At 38.3% G+C, this 23,474-nt stretch overlaps 1 protein-coding gene across 1 annotated transcript in view; it reads right to left on the reverse strand.

Annotated features, from left to right (window-relative positions):
• Window positions 1-813: 813 nt before the first annotated feature.
• The window catches only part of STK31 (serine/threonine kinase 31), a 33,505-nt gene continuing 10,844 nt past the window's right edge, over window positions 814-23,474 (reverse strand). The window contains 14 exon segments of the mRNA XM_034060656.1: window positions 814-1,035; window positions 5,548-5,616; window positions 7,576-7,701; window positions 9,402-9,551; window positions 10,437-10,523; window positions 10,763-10,888; window positions 11,696-11,821; window positions 12,144-12,224; window positions 13,068-13,169; window positions 14,151-14,282; window positions 14,737-14,856; window positions 15,895-16,011; window positions 18,666-18,842; window positions 22,216-22,338. Coding sequence (XP_033916547.1) covers window positions 814-1,035; window positions 5,548-5,616; window positions 7,576-7,701; window positions 9,402-9,551; window positions 10,437-10,523; window positions 10,763-10,888; window positions 11,696-11,821; window positions 12,144-12,224; window positions 13,068-13,169; window positions 14,151-14,282; window positions 14,737-14,856; window positions 15,895-16,011; window positions 18,666-18,842; window positions 22,216-22,338 — 1,758 coding nt within the window.

The raw sequence follows: 23,474 nt of genomic DNA on the forward strand, positions 1-23,474 counted from the left end.
GAAATTAAAACCTTCACAAAGATAAGAAACAATTTCCTGTAAAAATAAAGAGATGACAAAACTATTCCAATGGTAACATTAACAGCAAAGTGTTGCAGGCAAACAAACACCCTCATGACAATCACACCTTTACAGCTATTGCAAACAACATTTAAGTACAGATAACATATACACCCAATTATGTAGAGCAAATAAGCAGTAGTTCTTGCAAAGGTATGCGTATAGTATTTTGGTTGGCAGCAGCATTGCAAAGGAACAACTGGAATGATGCCTGCTCTCTAGAAAGTCAGCTGCATTTTTCAAATACAGAAAGATCAAAAAGAGGCAGGCTGCTCACCATTTCCTCTACCAGTTGTCAGAGCAGTACTTTTTTTTTTCCTTAAATATTGATGGCAGTTGCTGCAGGAACAACTTGTCCATGCAGTACTAAAAAAACTTGCAACAAACAGATAGTTCTCTAGAGCACGTTTAAGAGGAACAGGTTATCTGGAATCACAGCAGGAAGAGTCACTAAAGCTTCATCTTAAAGACCTCTGGCATCTAACAAGACTATTCTCTGTAAACTTAAAGCCTAACCTAACAAAGAAAAAGGCTGAATATTAAGAATACAATCAATAACACCATACTTATACTCCTGAACACTTATTTAGAATAAAACACACTTAAAGAAAATACAGTGAAGATTGTGTAATCACAAAACATGACTGCATCCACCAAGCCTTTTGTCTTTTCAGATTACAGATGAAGACAATGATTTCAAAACTAAACAAAGCCAGAAGTCTCAATCAAACACCTGATGGAAAAGATCCTCATCTATTCAGTAGGGTTTGCTCCATTCTCCTCAGTTAATCAATGCTTTTTTTTTTAATGTGTCTTCTCAGAACCATGTTCTTCATGTGGTTCATGCTCTTCATGTGCTTGTGGTGAAACCGGAATCTCATCAACTACAAGGAAGCAATCATTCCTCAGCACCTGTTCAGCTGTCAGTCTGTTACAGCAGAACAAATTCAGGAGCAGAGATTTAACCTTATCATCCTACAAACAGAGAGAAGGATGCAATCAGTAAGCAAATCAAACTTGATTACAAATAACAACCAATTATTTGATGAACACATCTTTTTAGTTCTTGGGGCCAAAAGCCCGCACAAAATGTCCATTCCAAATGGTCAGCAACACTTGACATTCATAGTGTTAACTAAATAACAACAAAAAAAAAGCAAGTGTTCAGCACCAGGTCTGTCAGCCTGGTGCCAAAAGATTTCATGGAAGAGCATGAGTTACTGTTTTAAAATACCGATGGACTGAAACAATATACATTAGAAAAATACTGAAGTTTGTCTTGCAACTGAGAAGGAACAAAACAGGTACCACTTGCCTTCTACAACTTAATTTTTTAACTTTTGTCATATTGCTTTCTCTCTCTACAAGCGCACAGCAGGGGGAAGTAAACTAAACTATGTGAACTAAAGTAATGGGCTCTAAGTCAACAGTAGCTATTTTGCTATTAACCCATCACTAACATAAAGGCTCTCTGGATTTATCAGAAGGGATTATGTGCCTGCATGCTTAGCACATTAACAGTGCTTGACTCCATACACAAAACATAACACAGCTGCTACACATATACATAAACATCAGCTGCTGAGGAAAGAAGAGTGCACTCTGGATTTGGACAAGGGGACTACAAGAAAGACAATCTCCAATGCTGCTCTAGAGATTTAGATTACCAAACTCCTGGGTACAGAAGCTTCCCATAAGAAAGCTTTCCTGTCCACAGTCTCCAAACCAGTAACACTTCTGACCAGGGTCAATAAAGCACAAGATGCATGTACACCTCTCATCTATCCAAGTTTCACCCAGATGGAAGATTCACTGTGATGCAAACGAATGTACCCAAGTAGTCAAAAACTTGAAGAAACATGCTGACTATTTCCAACTCTTCCGTTAATTATCAGTGACTCTGGAGAATTAGCCACTTCCCAAATAATGTTAAGTCTGGGTAAAAAGGTAAGGTTTCAAAACTGTTGATCTTACAGGCATAAGGATTGGTAAATACTTATAAAATATTTTAAATGCTTGAAAAAAAAAAAATCTCTAGTTAAGAAGACCCAAACATGTGTGATGAAATACAGGAGTAAACCATGGCTATACCCTTCCTCTACAAAATTTAAACTGAAGAAAAGTCTGGGCATGTGGAAAGCTTGAAAAATCTTTGCCTTTCACGATACTATCAAATGCCTGTCAGCAACAAATATCCCCTTCATGGCATTTTCTCTCACAAAGGAAACCAAAATGAGATTCCACAAGGAACACTGCTGCCAGACAACATTTCATACTGTTTATTCCATTTCATTGTGTTTGCTCTTCATTTACTTTATTTTTTTCCCCTAAATACACAAAACTGGATGCTGAAAAACACCGAACACTGAAGCTTGGCACAGCTGCACAAGCAGCTACAAGATCTTATCTCTAAACTCTGCTGTCTTAACAGTTACCTTACATTAACATCCCTTTCTCCAAGCTTACTGTTATTTTCCTATGGTAATTTTACATTTGCTGGAAACGACAAAAATTTTACTAGTTGCAATTGTGCTGTTCCTCTGGGCAGGAGACTGATATGGAAGGGAAATTACCAGCCTGTCAAGAGCCTGCAGATGGGCATGGAGATTAAGTCTGAATAAGCTGATTATAGATAAAGCACTTAAAAGCAAAATAGATTTTCCCCAAGAAGTGGGACAAGGATTAACAGCCAGGGGTCTAAAGCATTTCTCAAGAAACAGCTGAAAGATATTTACTAGTATCACATTTCTTAGTAAGACTCTCATGTGTGTTCCTGTGCACAGCAGGCAGCAGATTGCTTTCCAGTAGACTTTGGTGGTTGGTGTACATGCAAATACATGCGCCAGAATGAATCCTTAAAAACTGCCAACAATGATATATTGATTATGATTGTATCACCTGACAAGGTCAAAATCAAATGCTGCTTCTTTTCATCAGGGGAAAAAAGTCAAAGTAACTTGCTCTTATTAAAAGCTGTAAAATTAATTAATCTCTGCAAAGAACAATTATGGCTAAATTCATTAATTGTCCTTGGGATAAAGTAGCTCTTTGAACTTCAAAAGATACCTACTACAGGAGAACACAGAAGCACAATACCCTGAAACTGGCCATTTAAGCTTTGATTTGCATATTTCAGACCTTATTTGTAGAACATTATCATAGCAGAAATTTCATGGAAATGGAAGTTAACCAACTCCTAGTTTTAACATCCCAACACATCTTTTCAACTTCCTTGAATAATTAAGTTTTCCTTATGCTTGAGAGAAAGTTAGGGGTTTCAGTATCTAATGATTACTGTGCATTATCCAGATTGATGCACTGAACAGACAATTCTGTACAAATTTTGTGGAATACATTTAAAACCCCCTAGTTAACCCTAATGGTGAATGACAAAGTACTGGATCCTCTTTCCTACAGTATTATGTGCTTCATGAGATTCATTTAATTTCTAACGAGAAACCAACCAACTATAATGAGCAATAAAAAACACTATTCAGAGGATCACCTCCCTGCTCAAAATGTGTTTTATTTTCCACGGCAGTGTCACATTGGAAATAATTTTGCAGAGGGATTTGGTAGACAGTCCTGTGCTTTATCAGTAATGTTTTCATCTCTGGATAACACTGCTGAAAAGAAGTTATTACAACACATACTGTAGAGGATAAGAGTAATCTAATAAAACAACATATTTACAGTACTGTATTACGTAGTAATACACAAGCTACCCTGCCTGGACACTGGAACCCCTACAAGTTGTGTTAGTCCAGCCCTGTATCATCGCAGTTTCTTACCCAAAATACAGTTAAGCAGGATACATTATGCTTATAATGAACACAAATAGAGTAATTTAGCCCCATGCTTCAATAGTTATCCCTGCAAAGCAGGCAAGTAATTAATACAGAAGTATAAGCAATAAAGGAGGATTTATTATTTGGGTTTCCTTTTCCCTTGACACAACTCAAACTTATCTGATCAACAGCAACTCCACTGTTTTGTTTTCTACTTTTCCATTTAAAGTATTTTTCTACTTTTCTGGAAAACATGGGATTAACCTCTAACTCTTCTCTATGTTCCTTAGAAAATTCTAACCATAACTTAAGGCTTCACTTAAAAGCTGAACAGTCACCTGCTTGCAGGTTACCTAGTAAAAGAATAAAGCTTAATTTAAGGAGTTTCATGGCCTTCTCAAATCTAGATAAAGCAGCGCCCATTTAAAGTAAGATCAGAGTAAGTATGATATGAGAAGCAGTCCATACAGATTAAAGGAAAAAAACCCCAAGGGCAATCTTCTCAAAGGAGATGGGAGATAAAGAAAAAAAACAAAGTGGTCAATAACTAGACAGCAGAAGTACAGCAAAAAGTATGAAGTGGAAACTAGTCTAGGAAGCTAATGATCTGGAAGAGGTCCATAAATCTCCCAGTAAATGTCTTTAAACTAGATATGGTGGCATGTCTTTTGTTATTCCAACTTTTTATGAAGAGGAAAAGGAATCATTTGTAGCAAAGACAGAAGAGGTTGAAAGCAGGCAAGAAGAAAGGTTTTAACTCCTGGCCAGAAGGCTGAAAACTTATGGGAAAGAGAGTTACACAAGAAAATAAACCCAAGGAGAAATGAGCGCTTAGGTAACTAAGACACACAGAGGGAAAGCCATTAAATTATCTGCTTAACATCCATGAGATAGGCAAGTGAAGAATCTACTTCAAAGTTGGAGACCCAAGTTGGGAAGCATGAAGGCACACAAGCTCTCCTCATTCTTGAGGACTAAATGAGACAGTGGGCAAGGATAACCTTCAAAAAAGGGACTGAAAATAGTGTTCAAGGTGACAACAGCAGCTAGCATACAGTAGACAGAAAACAACAGTTGAGAGTAGAGGAATGAATGAACCAACACAAATTCGTTATCATGCAGAGTCCGCTTACACCTGTGCATTTGTTTCAGGGGCACAGGAAAGTTTGTTTCACAGGAAAAAAAAAAAAAACAAACAAAAACCCCAACAACACAAAACCAAAACCAAACTAAGAATTGGGATAATACACTTTCACAATTGCATTTATGTGATCTAAAGTGAAATGTGGCTGGTTTATTAATGCTCAAGCATTGCACAACCATTATGACAAAGGCAGGTGAACAAAGACAACTTCCCTAACTTCAGAAAAGACAGGTTCCTAACTGAAATACCTCATTTGAGACTGACTCATAATCACTTATTCCCCAAGTCTGTAACTTGGTGTCATTCATTTAATAGTTATCTGTGAAGAAGTTGCTCCTCCTGAGTTCAGAGCCCAGTATTGAGAAAACTCTGGGGTTTTCTATCTTCCCAAACACCTTTTTATTTTTGCATGCTATTTAGAATTATCCAGACAGTCCATTAACAACATTTGCTCAACCCAGCACTTACAATGAAATGTTTGATGTTTTAAAAATTATCGATTAACCACCTCTGAACAAGAGCAGCCTAATCTTCCTTATCTAACAATTAACATACCATGACAACCACTTCCACCTCAGGTGTTCCATCTTCTTTTACCCCAAACTCCTGGTTTTGAATGCAGAGCTGTAAATGAAAAGATACATACAGCTTAATACCAGTGGGATTTTTCTCCCAGGTAATTTAACAAAATCAAATATCACTCAAGGAGATTCCAGGTTTCAAGTGACAATGTACTGTTATGGGGAAATGGCAGGAAAAGGCTTTTTTCCTAATTTCACAGTAGGGTAAAACATGAAAGGATATTAAGTTTGCCTTACACAGAAACAAGTGGAAAACAAATTTGTTTCAGAAGAAACTTTTAGAGCTCAAAAGAAATAGACTTTTAAATGCATGACTCAAAAGTCCATGCTCAAGTTGGATTAATTATATAATCCTCTTTAAGAAATGCTATGGGGTAAGTGCACTCCAACAGACAAATGTGAACCCTGTACCTATCAACAAAGCAAGATTTCCCCAGTCTTTACTATTGCTAAGAACCATGCCAGAGTACAGCACTTTTCAAAACCCTGCCTCCAGGTTAAGCTGAAAATTCCTCTATTCTGAACAATTACAAAGGCAGCAAAAGGAAGCACATATTTGGTCAGTGCTGGGATCTTGTGACACAGATCAGCAGAGAACTCTGAAAACCACCATCTCCATTTTAGAAGCAGCACTTCTGTTTAATGAGAATACAATTTCAGACACCCAACATGACACTGGCAACTGCTGAACTAACTAATACTAACTAATACTAACACTTGAGCTAGAACCTTCCATCAAATAATCAATACAATGACAAGTCTGAGCTGAAAATTAGTTACATGTGGACTAATTGAAGTTCAGCTGGCAAACTTGGATGAGGTTTCAAAAGAATGACAATTGTGCAGCACCCCAGATATTCTCTTCAAAAAGAACCAGACATTTGTAAAATTTTGGTTTTTCTTTTTATTATTCACTTCTACTTGTAAAAACCTTTTTTTTGACCAGATGAAAATCTGAATAGTACTGAAATTGTCCAACTAAACCATACCACATAAATAAATTATAAATATCTATGATATTAAGCTACATTTTAGTTTATTCATTTCAGTACAAAAATACTCAATTATAAGCAACTGCTTTGTAAATCAGGAATAAAACAATGAAGAGTGACTTTTATATGAACCAGCTTTGTCTTGTTGGCTCAGGTATATGACAGTGCCTGCCTACCAACTTGCAGTTTACACCTCTGTCAGGAAGTGTTTTTAAGATGCTAGGACACAGAAGGGATTACTAAAGCCATCACTGTGGAGCTAATGGAACTGCCAATGTTTCCCAGGAAGACCCCTATCTACCTGGAGCTCCAACTCACTCAGTGAGCCAGTTCCAACATATCAAGTGCTCATGCAAAAATCACTGCCTGGGAACATCAGCACTTGCTGGGCAACTTACGGCTTTTCAAGTCCAGGAGACTGGAAGTTTTCCTATTCAGAACAGATGGTACTGACACCCTGAGTTGGGGAGGTAGCAATACAGCACCAGAAGACAAAAAGATATGGAGGAGATACTGTTCCACATGCCAGCTAACACAGGAAAGTAGATTGCTTTCTCCTCCCTGGCATAACATGCACTAAGAAACAAAGCAGCTATCTAAGCACTGTTGCTAGCAACAAAACATACAGCAGCCCATCCTTACCTTCATCTTCTGTCTCTTTTGATTTGGGTAATTCCTCAGGAGCAAGGTCACAAAAAAAAAGAAAAGGCTCACAAGGAATAGACAGGAAGCGCAGTAAGAACTAGCAATCCACAGCATAAGGTACAAAACCATAATTTTGGTTCTTATTTATACTGCTATATAAATTACATTTATATTTACAGAAAACACACTTCTTCTGCCCATTATCATAACTCCCATTCATTCCACACTTACTACTCAGTTGAAAACTTGAATGCTTATTTCGCCAAAATAGTTCCAAGCTGAAGTTGGAGACAACATTTACTGTTCTTTATAAGCCCACTATGGTTTCACAATATTACTAGAAACTCCCAAAAGCTATCACATACCCAGAACAGAAGGCAACCATAAGCATACATGTCAGAGGCTGGAGAAGCTGGCTGTCCCATTTTCAGTTCAGGAGAAATTAAGCTCAAGGTACTGACAATCATAGTGTTTGCAGCAGCACGCTGTTCCTATGGGGAAAATAACTGTAGCTGTAATTTCAAGCAAGACTGACAGCACATTGAAGATGTATAACCCTCTCCTTTTTCATGTGTCAGATAACTTTACCATAGTTCTATGCTAACCCAGACTGAACTGATAAAAAGCGGTACATAAAGATAATGTCAATTTATAGTATCTATAAATCTGTAATAGAACAGGCATGGCAGATTTTACTCCGTACTAGAACTATTAAAGCTCATAAGGTGGTAAGGAACACAAATTAGAAAACTTCTTAAATGAGGAAAAAACCACCAATGAGTATTAAAAAGCATTCAGTTCTGAAGTTCAATTCTGCCAGCTTTCCTACTTTTTCTTCTCTGGCCTTCTGGTCTTTACCTGAGACTAACTGCTTCCTTCCTCCTGGTTTTTAGCACATTTTAGAACTATCTACTGTTAAAATAAAAAGCTAGACACTGAGTTTCTATCCCCTCTGTGACAGCAGCAGCACCAGCTGCAACCAGACTGGAGAAGACTAGTCTCAGATTGCCAAGAGTACTTGTGACACATCAGCTACCAGCTCCACTCCTGCATTTGTGATCATGCAGGAAGTACCAGCACTAAGCAATACTGACATCCCTATAGAGAAGGGACAAACTGGATCCAGGTTGTGAACCATAGGTCCTTGTTCTATCACACTTGAACTGCTCTTTTCAGCACAGCCCATTCCTGCAGGGAAGAGTAAAGAGAGGGAGTCTTCCTCAGCTCCTGCAATATTCACAGTGACACCATCTGTACTGAGTATGACCTTGCAGAAAACTCAGCTGTCAAATAATTTTTAAGCACCTCTCTTTAGCATGTTGAAAACTGAAATTCATTTCCACAGGAAGCACACCCTCCTGTCCAAACATTTGACACTTCATGGGTTTAACAGATAATACATCTCCAAAGCAGAGATAAGGGTTCTCAATGAAACTGTTATTTATAATAATATGTCATATTAACATAATAAGTATATTATATATTACCATTTAAAGAATTAAATAAGCATGAAGCATACCCCAGCAGAAAAATGTCTTAGCTCAACCAACTCCAGTTTAGAAAGTCAAAAGGTGACTACAGAACAGATACCATTCTTGGAGACTTTGTTATGTAAACACAATGAATAGTAAGAAAACAGCTTGTATTCTTAGAGAATATTAGATTTTCCCTAAGAACTGCTACGAAACTCTTTACTACAGAAACTGAGGACTAAACCACAAGTACATATAAATACAGGTACACGTAGGCAATATGTAAAATCCTGTTCATTACTAAATACTGCAACAGATTAAAACACACACTAGAACCTCATTACCTACCAAACACAAAAGCAAACATTTCACTTGAGCTTGACTAGCCCTTCTCAAGAGAAGAGTTCTTACTCTCACCTCTGGTAATAACGATTATGATTAAATAAACAAGACAGCAACAAACAGCTACTGCAACTTCTTTTTATTCCACTGTTTTATTTAACCAGTGCCCACTCAGTAATTCTTTTTCCCCCTCCAAGATTAGATTGTGTTTACAAAAAATTTCAACAAGAGTCCAACTGCACAACCTTATTAAGATTATGAAACAGGACTCTCACTGCAAAGCACAAAGTTTATCAAGAAATTTTTCAAATTGCAGACACAGTTATCTGGTTTTATACATAATTCTGATTAAAAGTCACTAAAGGATTTTTTTTTACCTCTGATTTTGTGAAATCAAAGTCTCCAACAATTCCTTGTTTTCGATCCACAGCAAAAACATTATTTCCATTCAGAGATCCATGTACTATATTAGCTCCATGCAATGTCTGTAGACCTTTGGCCACTCCTTTCATCACTTTTAATGACTCCTAATGATTTGAGTGTTTATTGCAAAGAGAGAGAGATAGTTAGATAGAAAAAAACAAAGTACAGTAATAAGTAAGTTTCTATCCAGAATTAAACTTTTCTTTTTTTAAAAAAAAGGTTTGTACACAGAGTTCATTCCAATTCCATCTTATGAAGTATGGATTAATTCCCTGTAAGACTATTATGACTTGCAGAGCCAAGCAGGGTGCAAACATGACACCACTAAAAAAAACTATGCAACTTGGATCTTTGCAAGTAGGTTCAAGTCAGCAAACAGAACTAGCAAAAAGACTGTACTGGCTTCTAGCTACTGCTTCCTTGAGAAGTGATGACTATCAAACTACCTAAAGGCTGTGTAGGGAGGAGGTAAAGGAAAGGAAGGGGAATGAAGGCAGGGGGATGATTTACACACACAGGAGTCCTCTAAAGCTTCCATATAGAAATGCCTGCCCCTGAACACAGAATCACAAATTATCTCAAGTTGGAAGGGACCCACAAGTATCACCAAGCCCAACTTCCTGCTCCTCACAGGACCACCTAACACAATGACTACGACTGTCATCCAGATGCTCCTTGAACTCTGACAAGCTTGGTGCTGTAGGGAGCCTGTTCAATTTTGGTACTTGTAAAATGTACTAGTAACACAGCTAAGGCAGTCAGTTAAATAAAACAAAAAAGCATATCCAAGCAAAATCTCTTTGAGAAAGTTATAAATTACTGCCTGACCAGATGCTAAGAATGCCAGTCAAGCTATCCTGTACAACTTTCAGCTACCAAAAAATGCCCTAGTAAAACATCATCAGTATCATAAGATAAAGCACAGCAAGAAGAGATCAGTTCAAAAACATACAAAATAAAACACTGATAGCTTAAGCAGTTATACTTACTTCTAAAGTTAAAGGTGTATCAGCCTGTACAGCTCCCAGACTTGCTCCTGGGTAATACGGGACCATTAAATACATCAAAGGATCAGACTTTAACAACAAAAAAGAAAAAGAAAAATAAATTGCTTCAAATTATCAGGTATATTGGGAAGTTTCACGTCCACTAGATGTGTGGTAAATCAATTCATTATGTTTACAAAGTAAACAGTTTATCTATACTCAGAAAGGAAATACTTTTCTGATTCCATGCCCAAACAATAAAGTTTTAAGGTTCAACTGCAAGTCTTCCAGCTTAAATCAGAAATCAAGATCACTGATTTGAATCTTGCCTTGCTGGAAAGAAGGAATAACAGTTGTAATAATCCAGATTTTTCTTTCTGTTGATTCCAAGCTCTGTGATACTTGGCAACATTTTCTATGACTTTGGCTTCCGAGCTTACATCTACAGAGTAGCCCTTAAAAGCAAAAGAAGATACCAAACTGTTACTTTTAATGCCCATGACATTATTACATTTATCCCTTTTTTAGTTAAAGACATGCATGTTGTTAGGTGCCATCAAATAACTTCCTCTTCTACTTGACACAAAACTCAATTCTGACTGTCACAAGCTATTCCTGTATTTTCTTGTTAATTTCTTAGAAATTCTGTACCCACAAAACAGGGATCATGTCTTTAAGATTTAAATAAGTCAAAATGAAGAATATTTACAATTATGCCTCTTGCATCCCCTGGTTTCCCAATTGCTAGCACACTAGCAAAAAGGTAGAGCAAATGAAAAGTAGCAGTGACTGAAATTTCTCAGTGAAATCATCAGAAAGACAAACCAGCATCTGCCAAAAGGGACAGAAGTAATGAAGAGGATAAAAGGTCCAGATACTGGAAAGACAGTAGAGGGGACACTACAGCAGTCCTGAAAAGAAGGCAAGTGGGGAAAGAATCAGTAAGCAATATGGAAGTAATCCAGAAGAAAAAACAGTTCATGTTCTACATGTCCCAGCATGAAAATACACCATCAGAAAAGGCAGACAAGGCCATGTAGATGAGGACCTCAGTGATATGGTTTAGTTGTAGTCTTGACCATACTGGGCTAACAATTGAACTTGATGATCTTAAAGGTCGTTTCCAGCCTAGTTGATTCTATGATTCTAAGGGCTGTTAAATAAAAGAACATGACAGGAACAGCAGAGTTCATTCAGAATCATCATGTTAATAAGACAAGGCCTCACCTACAGCACCAACTGAAAGCCCATGCCAACATTACCTTTAAAAGAACCTTCTGGCCCCAAATTTCTGAACACACTAACGGTCGCTTTTTGCTCAGTGCCTTCATGGGCTCAGCATCCAAAAGATCTCGCTCCAGGCTGCATGTCAGGAGTCCACTAGAGTTCTGAAGCACATGCACACATAGATATTCAAGGTAACAGCTGGTAAGATTCAGAGGCTTCATCTACCTCTCCTCTTCCTCAATCAAATTAACAAAACAGCTGGGATACATTAACAAGTTACAAGATCTATTACCAAAAGATTGACCATGATGAGGCAGCTAATGAAATACATTCCTTGAACATCTCCCAGAAGACAAGGAGAAGGAGGAAGACTACAACAAACAATGCTCAGGGTATTTGTCCCACAAATGGACAGAGACTATGCAGAGCCTTGATTATGCCCAAAACAGTCACTGACAGTGCATTCAAACAATTTCTGCTTACCATATAGTTTAGAATTCCTGCTTCTGGATAAAGAAGTGGTAACTCAGGGAACCATTTCTGTACCAAACATGTAAGCTTCTCCTAAATGAAGGAAACAAGGCCACAGCTCCTGGTCACTAGTTTCTGACATATATAAATATATATGTATATATACACTGACATCTGCCATGTATACCCAGCACATTCAAATGTACATTGACCATGACTATACCTCCTTCAGCAACACCAAGATATCAGATTTTTTAAATCTCTGAGGATGGATACTATTAAGGCCCCAAACAGCTCATGCACTATCACAGAAAATGTGTCCTCTTTCCTACAGGAGGTCTTAGCAGGCCTAAACAAAGGAAAACAACTTCCCTACAGGTAAGTGGAGGAAGACAGAAATAAAGTAGTAACACAAACCAGGCCAGCATCTCATGCATCGCCAGATCCCACACAGCTGTAATGCTGCAAGGTAACTATTACACATAAACATTATATCTGCAGAGGTAAGTATACTGCGACCACAGATTATGGTGCCCTTCTACTTGCTCACAAGGCAATGGTTTATGATTCTTCCCTCCATATAGAGGACTTAGAGTAAAATTGGTCTCCTTCACTTTTTCAACCTAGTCATAAGGAAACAGTTCCCTTCTTCAGCAACTGAGCTTACACATTAATCTGCTGCTCTTCTGGACTGGGAACTACTGCTCACACTTTTTTCTCAGCTTAACCCATTATGGAGGAAAGAAAGGGGAGAAGGCCTGAAAAAAAATTATATTTAAATAGAGATAAAACTTATCAGCCTCCATGCTTTCTACCATAGGTCTCACCAAAAAAGGGCCATCTTAACATTCAACACTATAAAAAATCACATGTTAAACCAACACATGCAGGTGTGTCTCATATAGCTTTTAGTTGCCTCAGTAATTCAATACTTACATATTCTTCTTGTTCCTTGGCTATTTCCTGAAGAACCCTATTTCGAAGTTCAGCAATTTCCTCTTTTATTCGTGTCATTTCACACTCACTGTAATCATCAGACTGCATTAGGAATAACAAAGTTAGTTTCATTTTGCTATTATACAAGAGCAGCCTCCTATATCAGGATTAAAAGACAGCTTCCACATCACATTTCTGGAGTGGAACGCATTGTCAAATGCGTATTTGCTCAACCTACTTCCTGGAAACAAGAGAGAATCTCTTAAAATCCAATCATTGAGAAAGGTGTTCCCTTTATTTGAAAGACCAAATGTTCTACCCTTTTGCTTACTTGTTTCCTAAGTCAAAGAGCTTATTTTTTTAAGCAACTGACCACATACAATCACAACAGCAACACCATCTACCAGGAATGTCAAGTTACAACATTCATTCATTTTTTCCTCCCGTAAGCAGGCATTTTCCTGATGTCAGCTCACTATTCAAGAATCCTTTTCCTATCCATTCTGTAGTGTGCCTTATTTTAAATCCCCCTTGGAAGCTTATTGCCCCTTTACAATGCTTATAGAGAGACACAGACAGGTTCTTTTTCTCCTTAAGTATCACCAGAATAATCAAGGTGCAATCAAACAGCACTGAAGCTGGAGTAATATTTACATTCTTTGGACTTCCCTGAGGGGTAGTGGGGAACCCTGAAAACTAGAACAGACTTTGACTTCTGTCACCAAAGAGGAGGTACACACATTATTAACAAGCAAAATTTTAAATTAATTCCCAATCAACACAAAAAGATCTGAACAAACCTCCTCATGCTGTGGGCAACAACTGTCACCAGAGGGACTTTGTTAAAAGCACAGTGCCATGATTGGAGAATGAAAGAGAAAAATGGCCATGTACTGAATGCATTTTATTTCTTTTTTAGCCATTTGGGCTTCATCTCAGGGACCTGTGAAACTTCCACAGTTAATAGCAAAATTGGGGTCAGAAAATATAAAGTGTTCTTAAAAGTTACACTTAGTTGGAATAGACAAAATTAAAGTTTCTAAACCAATCTGAAAACAGATGATAACACTGTAAGTTTCATACTTCCTCGAAGTTGTTCTTTTCAACCAGCTTCCATCTTAACTGGGCCTTTAAGGCTTTCACATTTTTCTTAATTGACAGTAAGCTGTTGATATTGGGTCTTTTATTCATCCATTCCTCTGCCTGGTTTTTGAACTAGGAGGGAAAAAAAATAGATGGGAAAGTGTTCAAGCATTTTATTTTACTATGCTTTAGTCCAATTCATTAGAGAAACTGCTTGAAGCCTATTTGAATCCAGCTTTTCACAATATTTCTCCACAGAAAAGAGGTTTTATTGTGTTTCATTGTAATTACATTAACAGATTTCTGAAAAAACAATATTCTATTTAAAGCTCAATTCCTTAAGTTACGCACTCACCAATCCACACTGAATCCAGAGATTCCAGCTTCTGCTGCTTTTTTTAAAAAGCATCTTTGTGTTTAACTGAAATTAACAACTGGCTAAGGTAATACACAGCTGCAATTATCAAGCTTTAACCCAACCAATCTCTCCTTACCAATATACTCCTAGAATTTCCTTGTATCAAAAAGAAGTTATATCAGAAAGGGTTACTACTATAAATAAGAAATAACGAAGGCATAAATTCACCTCAACACTGGCCAAGTATCTGTTCTGTATGACAGAGATCATACTTTGCTCCTGACGAACTTTATGCATAACTTCACTGTAAGCACTTATAATTATTCTCTTCTCTGCTTCATCACGCTCCTAGGATTGAATTAGAGGGAGATTAAAGATTAAGAATTGTTCTTTGTTTATACACACCGATGTTTGAGTTGCAAAACCTTTACTGAGAAATCCTACTATTAATGGGAAATTTTAAAAAAAAAATCATTTATCACATTTTTCTCTTCTTAAAGGGAAGTTCGCAAGTGGAAGAATTCATCCAGTAGTTTCAATAGAATACAACTGATTGACACTTCCATGCAGAAGACCAGTTTCATATTCCACATGCTATGAAAGCATTTGTTTAATTTTTTAGTGGTTAATTAGATACGATACAGTAAAACATGCAACTCTTCTTCTGAGTGACAGTCATTGGTTCTACCAGAGAGCAGTCACAAGCAGACTAAGCTACTGGTTTGTTGTTAATATGATGCTTCATCAAAGGGTAAGTTCAACTCTTGCTGACATGACCATTCTCTGGCACAGCGGGGACTTTCATTGCAGAAACAATGCAAGTGTCTCCAAGAGTCAGTGAAACAGAATGGAGGAAATGCTTATCAGAAAAGGTAAATAACTGGAGGAAAGGCTAAACAGAAGCATAGAAAAACATCAGTAAGGCAAGAACAACTGTCCTGTGCAAAATTAAAGTGATGGAAAACTTAAGACTGGAAAAAGTATATGTATCCATACACATCCACTCAGAGGCAATCTCTCTGATTTTAAACAGAAACTTACTTTCCTGTATTTTCAACAAGCACCAAGACTCAGTACAGCTCAAAGAGAGCTTCTCTGCACACAGAGAGGGAGGAACCAGTTTTCCCAGTATTTCTTAGTTAAGCCAGTCATATGTACAGCTAAGCTCCTGTAACCCAAAGATGTCCTCTGCCCTTGCTTGGAAAACACATTCTCTTCTCTCTGGGGAGCAATCTGAGTGACTTCTATCACATTTCCACAAAAAAAAATATTATGGCTTGCAGCAAATAAACTCATCTGATATATTAAGAAAAGCTTTAAGCTGAAATTAAAGATGCATAAAATACATAGAAGTCATCACAGTAGACATGATCAGAACTTACTTACATTTAAGTCAGCATCCAGTTCTTCACAAATAGCCAACTCAACCTTTTTCAGAATTTCATCTGCCTTGCCAACCACTTCGTCTAGCTCTGAAGATGCTTCTGACGTCAGGTCAAAACACTTCGGGGGGGGGGGGGGGGAGGGGGGGGGAAGGAAGGGGGGAAACAATCAGCCTTGCAATTGGAAGTAAGGCCTTAGCAACCATATAGGAAAACCAAGCAAGAAATACAAAGTTAGTGCTACTGGAAATCTAATCAGGATTTGTCAGATCTCACCTTTAACGGCCTCACACTTGAGTGATACAACCATTTCTAGAACTAACACAGTTAAGATTCATCAGGCAAGAAGAAAGTTGATTCTTGCCTTGACTGGGTTTTATTTTCTAATCTCATTTTGATTTTTGCCAAAATGAAACAGTAGAAGAATCCTAATCTTCTCTTACTGAGTTTCATGGCAAAAGTCAACATGTGTGCCGCTCACACAGTGATACACAAGATGCACAATACGGCAGTTTCACTCTCAAGTGCAGTTTCCATTCCCATATAGTACTACCTGAGATAAAGAAACATCCTGCAATCTATTTCACAGTTTATCAAGTGTGAAATAAGGTTTAAGATTTCACCAGGAAACCCTAACCATTTTCACAGAAGTCAGAAATAACTTAAGCTTCAAGATATGACACAGGAGGTGTCAGAGAAAAAACAGTAAGATCAGCTTATAATTACGTCAAATGTTCTTTTCAGCAGTTTTGTTACTCCTATCTGCACAAGGAAAGACACTTCACTGGCAAACAGAACTAAAATGAAAATATGCTCCTGTAGTTACCATGCAAGATACAGAGTCATGACAGGAATCTGTGAACTCCAAACCCACTTTGCTCATTTACCTATCACTAAAGACTGTAACAATATTTTGCTACCTTAACCTTAAAGGAACTTCAAATAAAAATGTTAACACTGCCAGTTCAAACAGGATGGTGCTCCCCAAAGCCCAGAGCTACTGGAAATGAGCCATCCAGTCTCTGAAAATTCCCTTGTCTGCAACTGACCCATTTCCTATTATAGATTCCAATCAATGCTACACAAGATTAATACAGATTCAGGAAGAGAGGAAAAGGAGTTAGTCTGTTTAAAAATAAAGGGAAACACTTCAAAGAAATGTCTCCTTTACACAACTGCTCACACTTTTATTAAAAAGGAGGTAGAAATTACATTGCAACAGCATAATTGCATGTCAAAAGCTGATGTGATTAAGACAGATAAAAAAAAATTGTTCCTTGTTCTACCTACAAGGGCTTTACTAACTCATGTTAAAAGTCTGTGTGCTTCCTGTGTCTCTGAACTGTTTCCAGAGTTCAGATTTGGAATCTGAATGGGAAGGTCATTACTACACTAACAAAGTTTAGTCACTTTCATACATGCAGAACAGCACTCTGAATTGCATCCAGCAATCACAGAAACCCACCTGCAGGTTTGTTTGCCCACTCTAATAACTGACATGATTATTAAAAAATATAATTACTTGCAGATGTTTATGTTCGACTGCACATGACATGCACCAGCTGATGCTGCTGCTACTGCTGCTGAACTGCATTTATCATCAGATTAAGGAACAGTGTCATTAGTAACAGCATCTGACCACAGTAAATGCTCTGAGTACAATGACATGCAAGGGCAGAAAACCTGTTCAGTATGAAAGGGCATGACCCTGGTGGATTATGTACAATTCACATGGGCAGGAAGGTTATGCTGACATAAACTGACAACATTTGCACGAGAAGCACAAGGAGATGAAGTAAGCTGGGCCTGCAGGAACAGAGAGAGAAAGAGCAGCTTACAGTCTTCCCACAGAGTCACAGACTTGTTACAGTTGGAAGGGACCTCTCAGATAATTTAGTCCAACCCCCCTGCCAAACAAAGTCAAAATATCAAAGCTTAGCCCAATCCTGGCTTTTGGCTGAGGAAAGATTTCTTTTTTTCAGTGTCACGAGTCCTAAACTGAGCAAGAACATAGATATTAAGCACAGAGGCAGGAAAGCCATGAAGCTACCTCCCTGCTTTGCACTTTCTTTACAATGAGAACTCAATGGATGGTAACCCACTTCCACCTTCCATCTCCTGTTAAGACAAACAGAATGCAGTTCCAACTTTAATGTTCCAAATCTCCTACAACTCGGAGAGACACAGAGCACCAGAATGGTATTCCAGAAAATACTGCAGGACATGCAAATAGAAGTGGACAGTTTATGTGCATAAATTCTCCACACTCTGCATTTCAACAAGGAAAAATAGATCTATTATATATTTTTCTGCAACCTGTACCTAGATCATGCCAAGTCAGACTGGCTTCTGCTTTGCACTACATCACCTCTTCCAGCAGCATTTATGAGCTTATTAATCTTTTAAAACCTTAAGTTTTTCTATCCAAAGGCCACCTGAAAGGACTAATTAAAGCATTTCAGTCACACAATGAACAGATAGAACACACCCCTACAAAAGTTATACTTGCATAGAAAACCTGATCTTGATACAGAAGATGCTCTTTCATAAGCAAGCCTAAACTCTGGCTCACCAAGAAGGTACACTAAGAATAAAGGTAAATTAATACTCCATTCCTCAACATATTCCCTTTCCCTCTGTATTAAGGCACTTCCATTTAGAGCTGCTGTTCATGGCACAATTTCCCTGCCGCAGGTAGCTGTCCCTGTTAATACCTCCATTAGTGTCATACTTCGTATTTTTCACCAACAGGAAAAATTGACTGTACATTCTTACCTTTAAGACACCACTGAACCAGTCAGCAAGAATTCGCAGAGCTGTGTCTGTATCATTTCTGACACAAATTAATTTCTCTGTTTTAATATTCTTCCATTTAAAGAACTCTTGAAATACCTTCTCAGAGTCACCTGCTTCAGAACCTTGATCATACATTTCCAGAGAAGCAGACAGTTCCTGTGCACAAAATGAATCAAAGAAAAAAACAGGTCTGCAAACAAGAAGAACTTTATGACCACACACTATCTATAAAAGGACATTTAACACAGCAAAAGTTAGCACTACCTGCTGGCATACCATTATTTCTACTACAACAGCCTCTTTCTATATCCAGTGAAGCATATTTTATTTACCCTTTCCTCTCAGTTCTAGTGCCAGTACATCAACCAAAAAATTTGATGCAGGAAAGGATCCCACAGAGATCGCAGTCTGATTTTCCCCTTTAACACACAAAAGGAAAAGACACCCCAAAGGTTTAACAGCTCTTAAGAAGTTACTTGCCTTCTAGTCATCTTACCCTATGGATTTAAAGTCATACTCATCAGGATAAAAAGAAAAATGGGGTTCACAGAATCACAGAATAGTTTGGGTTGGAAGATCACCTGGTTCCACCCCCCCTGCCGTGGGCAGGGACACCTTCCAATAGACCAGGAGGCTCAAAGCCTTGTCCAACCTGGCCTTACTTTATAATGGTCCTCATAGAACTGCTCAAATTCAGAAAACAAAGTTAACTTGTACTGAGAAACAACGCAAGCAGAAAGACACTCAAGGAGTGCTTCTGGACTGATCTCTCCCTTCAAAAGTCTCTAGGCAAACCTCTTCAGAAGTACCATCATCACACCGATTCGTAGATGGAATAGCAATTACCTAGGTGCCAGGATACCCATAGGCAGTCTGAAACTAGTTTTACAGTCTGGAAACTTCCATTTCCATATAAAAGTCAAGTATTCTACGAGTATATGAAGCACACAGGGTCCACCTTTTGAACTGAAGTGCTACACTATGCACAAGGGAACAGCACTGAGGCTAAAGTTCAGGGCAAACAGAAATCACTTTTAAACAAAGGGCAATTTGTCAAATGACATGAAGCAACAGCAGGGTCAGGGAGAAATGTACCAGTCAATTACCAGTGGAGACAACATCCTAACAGAAAGCAGCCTTCCTGGCACCTGGGTAAAAAGTCCCATGATAAAAGAAAAATTCTCAAGAGCTACATTGGTGTTTGCAGGCTATTTGCTATAATTCAAAAGAGAAAATTCTCCTGAACAGTTGGATTTGACTGGGTGAACCTGTGCATTTGTAAAGCTTTCAAAATCCATCATTTTACTTATCCACATCCCACCTGACAACATGACTAAAGAAACCCTGGGAAAGGCCGCTGGCAGTTTGCTTACATGCAGTGTTTCACTTTCTCTCCCTTTTATCACATCCTGGAACATTTGAGTTAAATGTCACAGACCTTCCCAAACAGCTGGGTCATACTGATGAAGAAAAACACCAAAAGAGCTCTCCAGCTTGACAGAGGTTTCCATCTTTGCATCTCCTCAGCCTCAATGGTCAATACAATGGAAAAAGCAGTATGGCAGATCTTAAAGTCATTTGTCAGGAGCCTTTTAGACATTTGAAATCCAATGGTCATATAAGCAACAAAACATAACTTAAACAGACTGACAGTATCACCACAGGCCTGAATGCAGCAGCAACAGCCTTCCCCTTGCTGGGGATTGCAGATACTGTTGCAGTGAGGAAGTGAGTTTGACATGATGATGCCACAACCAGGACCCAGCTCTACACACAAAAGTTTGCAGTAACAGTTCAGACTGGATACAAACGCCTAAGATTTTCTTCACATTATAACTAAATATATTGATACACACATAAAAATTCCCAAATAAAAAAACCACCACACCAGCAAACAGTGTTTTATAAGAATTATAAATGCACCTTCATTACAATAGCTGCTACAATGAACAGCATCCATTCAGTACAACGGACTGTTTAAAACAGCAATTTCCAACTGAGCCAAGTGATATGAGCTTTGAACAAATACAAGAATGAGGTTTAGTGCTAACTTTACACAGACTGTTTAAGTTACTCAGGTGCACAACATTTTTCTCACATTCTTGTTTTGAACACCTGGAATTTAATACACCAAGATACACATGGTCAGAAAATGTCATAGCAAGGTAGAACCCATGTTCAAATGGAAGAGCCCAAAGGCGGCAGAAAAAAAACATCCCATTTAACAGCAACCCTGCTGTGGCTGAAGCTGTTTGAATTTGTCTGCAGTTTAGGCCAACAACAATTGTCATCAAAAGGCATAAAACAAGCCAGAAGAGATGTGTGATGCAGAAGAGAGGTTTGCAATATGCAGCCTCAGTGAGAGGAGCATCAGTCCCCAAACTCCTGTTCTTCTGAAAGACACTGGAAAAGCACTCATTTCTCTAGGACAGCACAGCATGACTCCTCCGCCTCAGTAAAACTGCAACCAAGGTTCTCACTGACATTTGGTAAATACTTATTTCTGTTTCCTTACTTAGGAGCTAGAAGATCAAAATAGTTCCCCTGTATAAGGGACAGGATCATCAACACAGTTAAGCTGAAGACCAAAATTCACTTAACATACCTGGCAGCTTTTCAGTACCCCTTCAGGTATTTGCAAAGCACTGTTACAATTTCACTGCAGTACGATTATCTAGAAGATGCTTAATGCCTACCACCTAGTGGATTAGCATAGCATAACCTTTAAACACACACCAAAACCAACCAAAACCACCCCAAAACAGAAAAACAAACATCAGACCACAACTTTCCATGAAATGACATGAAATCCTTACCCTTTCAGTTTCTTTTGCAATTAAACACCAATTTGTATATCAGACTAGGACCAAAAAGTAAGTATTGAAACTTTTTTTCCTAAATGACATTGAAAAATAATTCCATTAGAAATTAAGTAATTCAGTGAAAATTTGAATGCTTGCATTTACTAATGCTGCTCCAACCTTACACTAACTTATGCACAGACTGTAACCTTGGTGATTTTTCAAGTTAGAAAGAAAAATTATTTCTAGCAGCAAAGACCAGTAACACCAGCTTGGTAGCATTTCAATTGGTGAAGTCCTCTGCAACTGTTCTTACTGCCTCTACAGAGTCTATTTCCCCATCTACTTCCCCACCTTCTGTTGTTGGGTTGGCTGAGAGGGCCAGAAATTCTTGGCATAAACATGTGCTTCAGTAGAGCTTAACTCTCACACTGAAAAAAAGGCTTTAAACTTTTTATACTTTGCTATGCTAGTCCAAACTACACAGACACCTTAACAAAAGGGCTAGGAAAGCATATAATCAAACCACAAAATCCACTGCCATAATTCACAGGATAACTGCATTGATTTTTCCATTGCAGGTGTCAGATGTACCACCTGGAAGTGTCATCTAATGCTTCACCTGCTGCTGTCGAGGTCTCCAGCTATAAAACTTTTAACATGTAAGAAGCACCTTCCACAGGTTCTCAGCCTTTCAGAACCAACACTGATAAGAGTAGCCTCCTTACCTGTAATGTTCCTGAGCGCTCCGAGAGAGGCAGTTGATCCACTTCCAAAATTAATTCTTTCACTGCTGAATACAAGTCCTGCTGCACCTCATCTCTCTCGCTGATCAATTCATCTCTTTCATCCTGTGCAAAAGGAAAAACACATCAGGAACTCGTATCCAAATGCCATATGCACAGTGTGGACACTGACATTATTCCTTGCAAAGTCTGAATAGCACAAGAAACACCCGACTTCAGATGGGTAAAAAGGCAAAGTTTGGTTTTAACCTCCTATGGCAGGGTAGTTGGAACTAGATGATTTTAAGGTCTTTTCCAGCCCTAACTATTCTATGATTCTATGACACAACCACATTGCATAAACACAGCATCCTTTACAGCGTAAAGATATGACATTATCAGACAACTAAAACAGTTTCTGCATGACTGTTGATCACAGTAGAAGTCCTAACAGCAACTGTAAACTTGAAATGCCCTACTTGTGCTACAGTTTTTGACTGTATCACACAAATTAGAATTTGTGTTTTCCACAAAGTCAGACTGCATAAGATTTATTGCTGGAGAAGAGTGCTTTAGAGTAATAATAATTAAAAAAAAATCCTTTTACTATTTTTTCCCTTGCCGTCCAGCAGGAAGGCCAGGTGATCTGTAAACTTCCCATTCATTATCTACAGTAAGAGCATTAACCTAAAGGTAATTTTCTACAAACAAAAAGGAAGTTTCTCTTGGGTGACTGGCAGGATTAGTTCTGCTCATGAGAGAGAAACCCCACATTCATACCAGCCAAGGTACCTAAATGACTTGCTAAAACCTTTCAAAATGAATGAAGTGCAATACAGCAATACTACTTCAGCAAACACGTTAAAAATGTTTTAGGTTATACCTGAAGATAGTCACAACACACTGCTTTAATTCTCCCAAACACACAACTACCATCCCTTCCCTGCCTTAGCACAATGCCTGCCACAGACCAGGAAACCCTCTTGTTCCTACAGCAGCATCCCCGCACATGAGAGATGCAGCACATAACCATCCTTTCCAACACATAACCATCCTTACCAACACAGCTATGCCTGCACACCCAGGCAGGCTTTCCAGATCTGTGCTTACAGAGAAGTTACACTAGGTGGCAGTTTTCCCCTGTATAAGACCATCCTTCTACACAACTGCATTTGCACACCGAGCTATCCCTCCCCATGCCAGGGAAGCCTATACTAAGGAGCTGCACGCTGCTTTAACAGAAGGTTTTGAAGACAGATACT

The sequence above is a fragment of the Melopsittacus undulatus genome, chromosome 1 (assembly GCF_012275295.1).
Source record: "Melopsittacus undulatus isolate bMelUnd1 chromosome 1, bMelUnd1.mat.Z, whole genome shotgun sequence".
Classification (NCBI taxonomy): domain Eukaryota; kingdom Metazoa; phylum Chordata; class Aves; order Psittaciformes; family Psittaculidae; genus Melopsittacus; species Melopsittacus undulatus.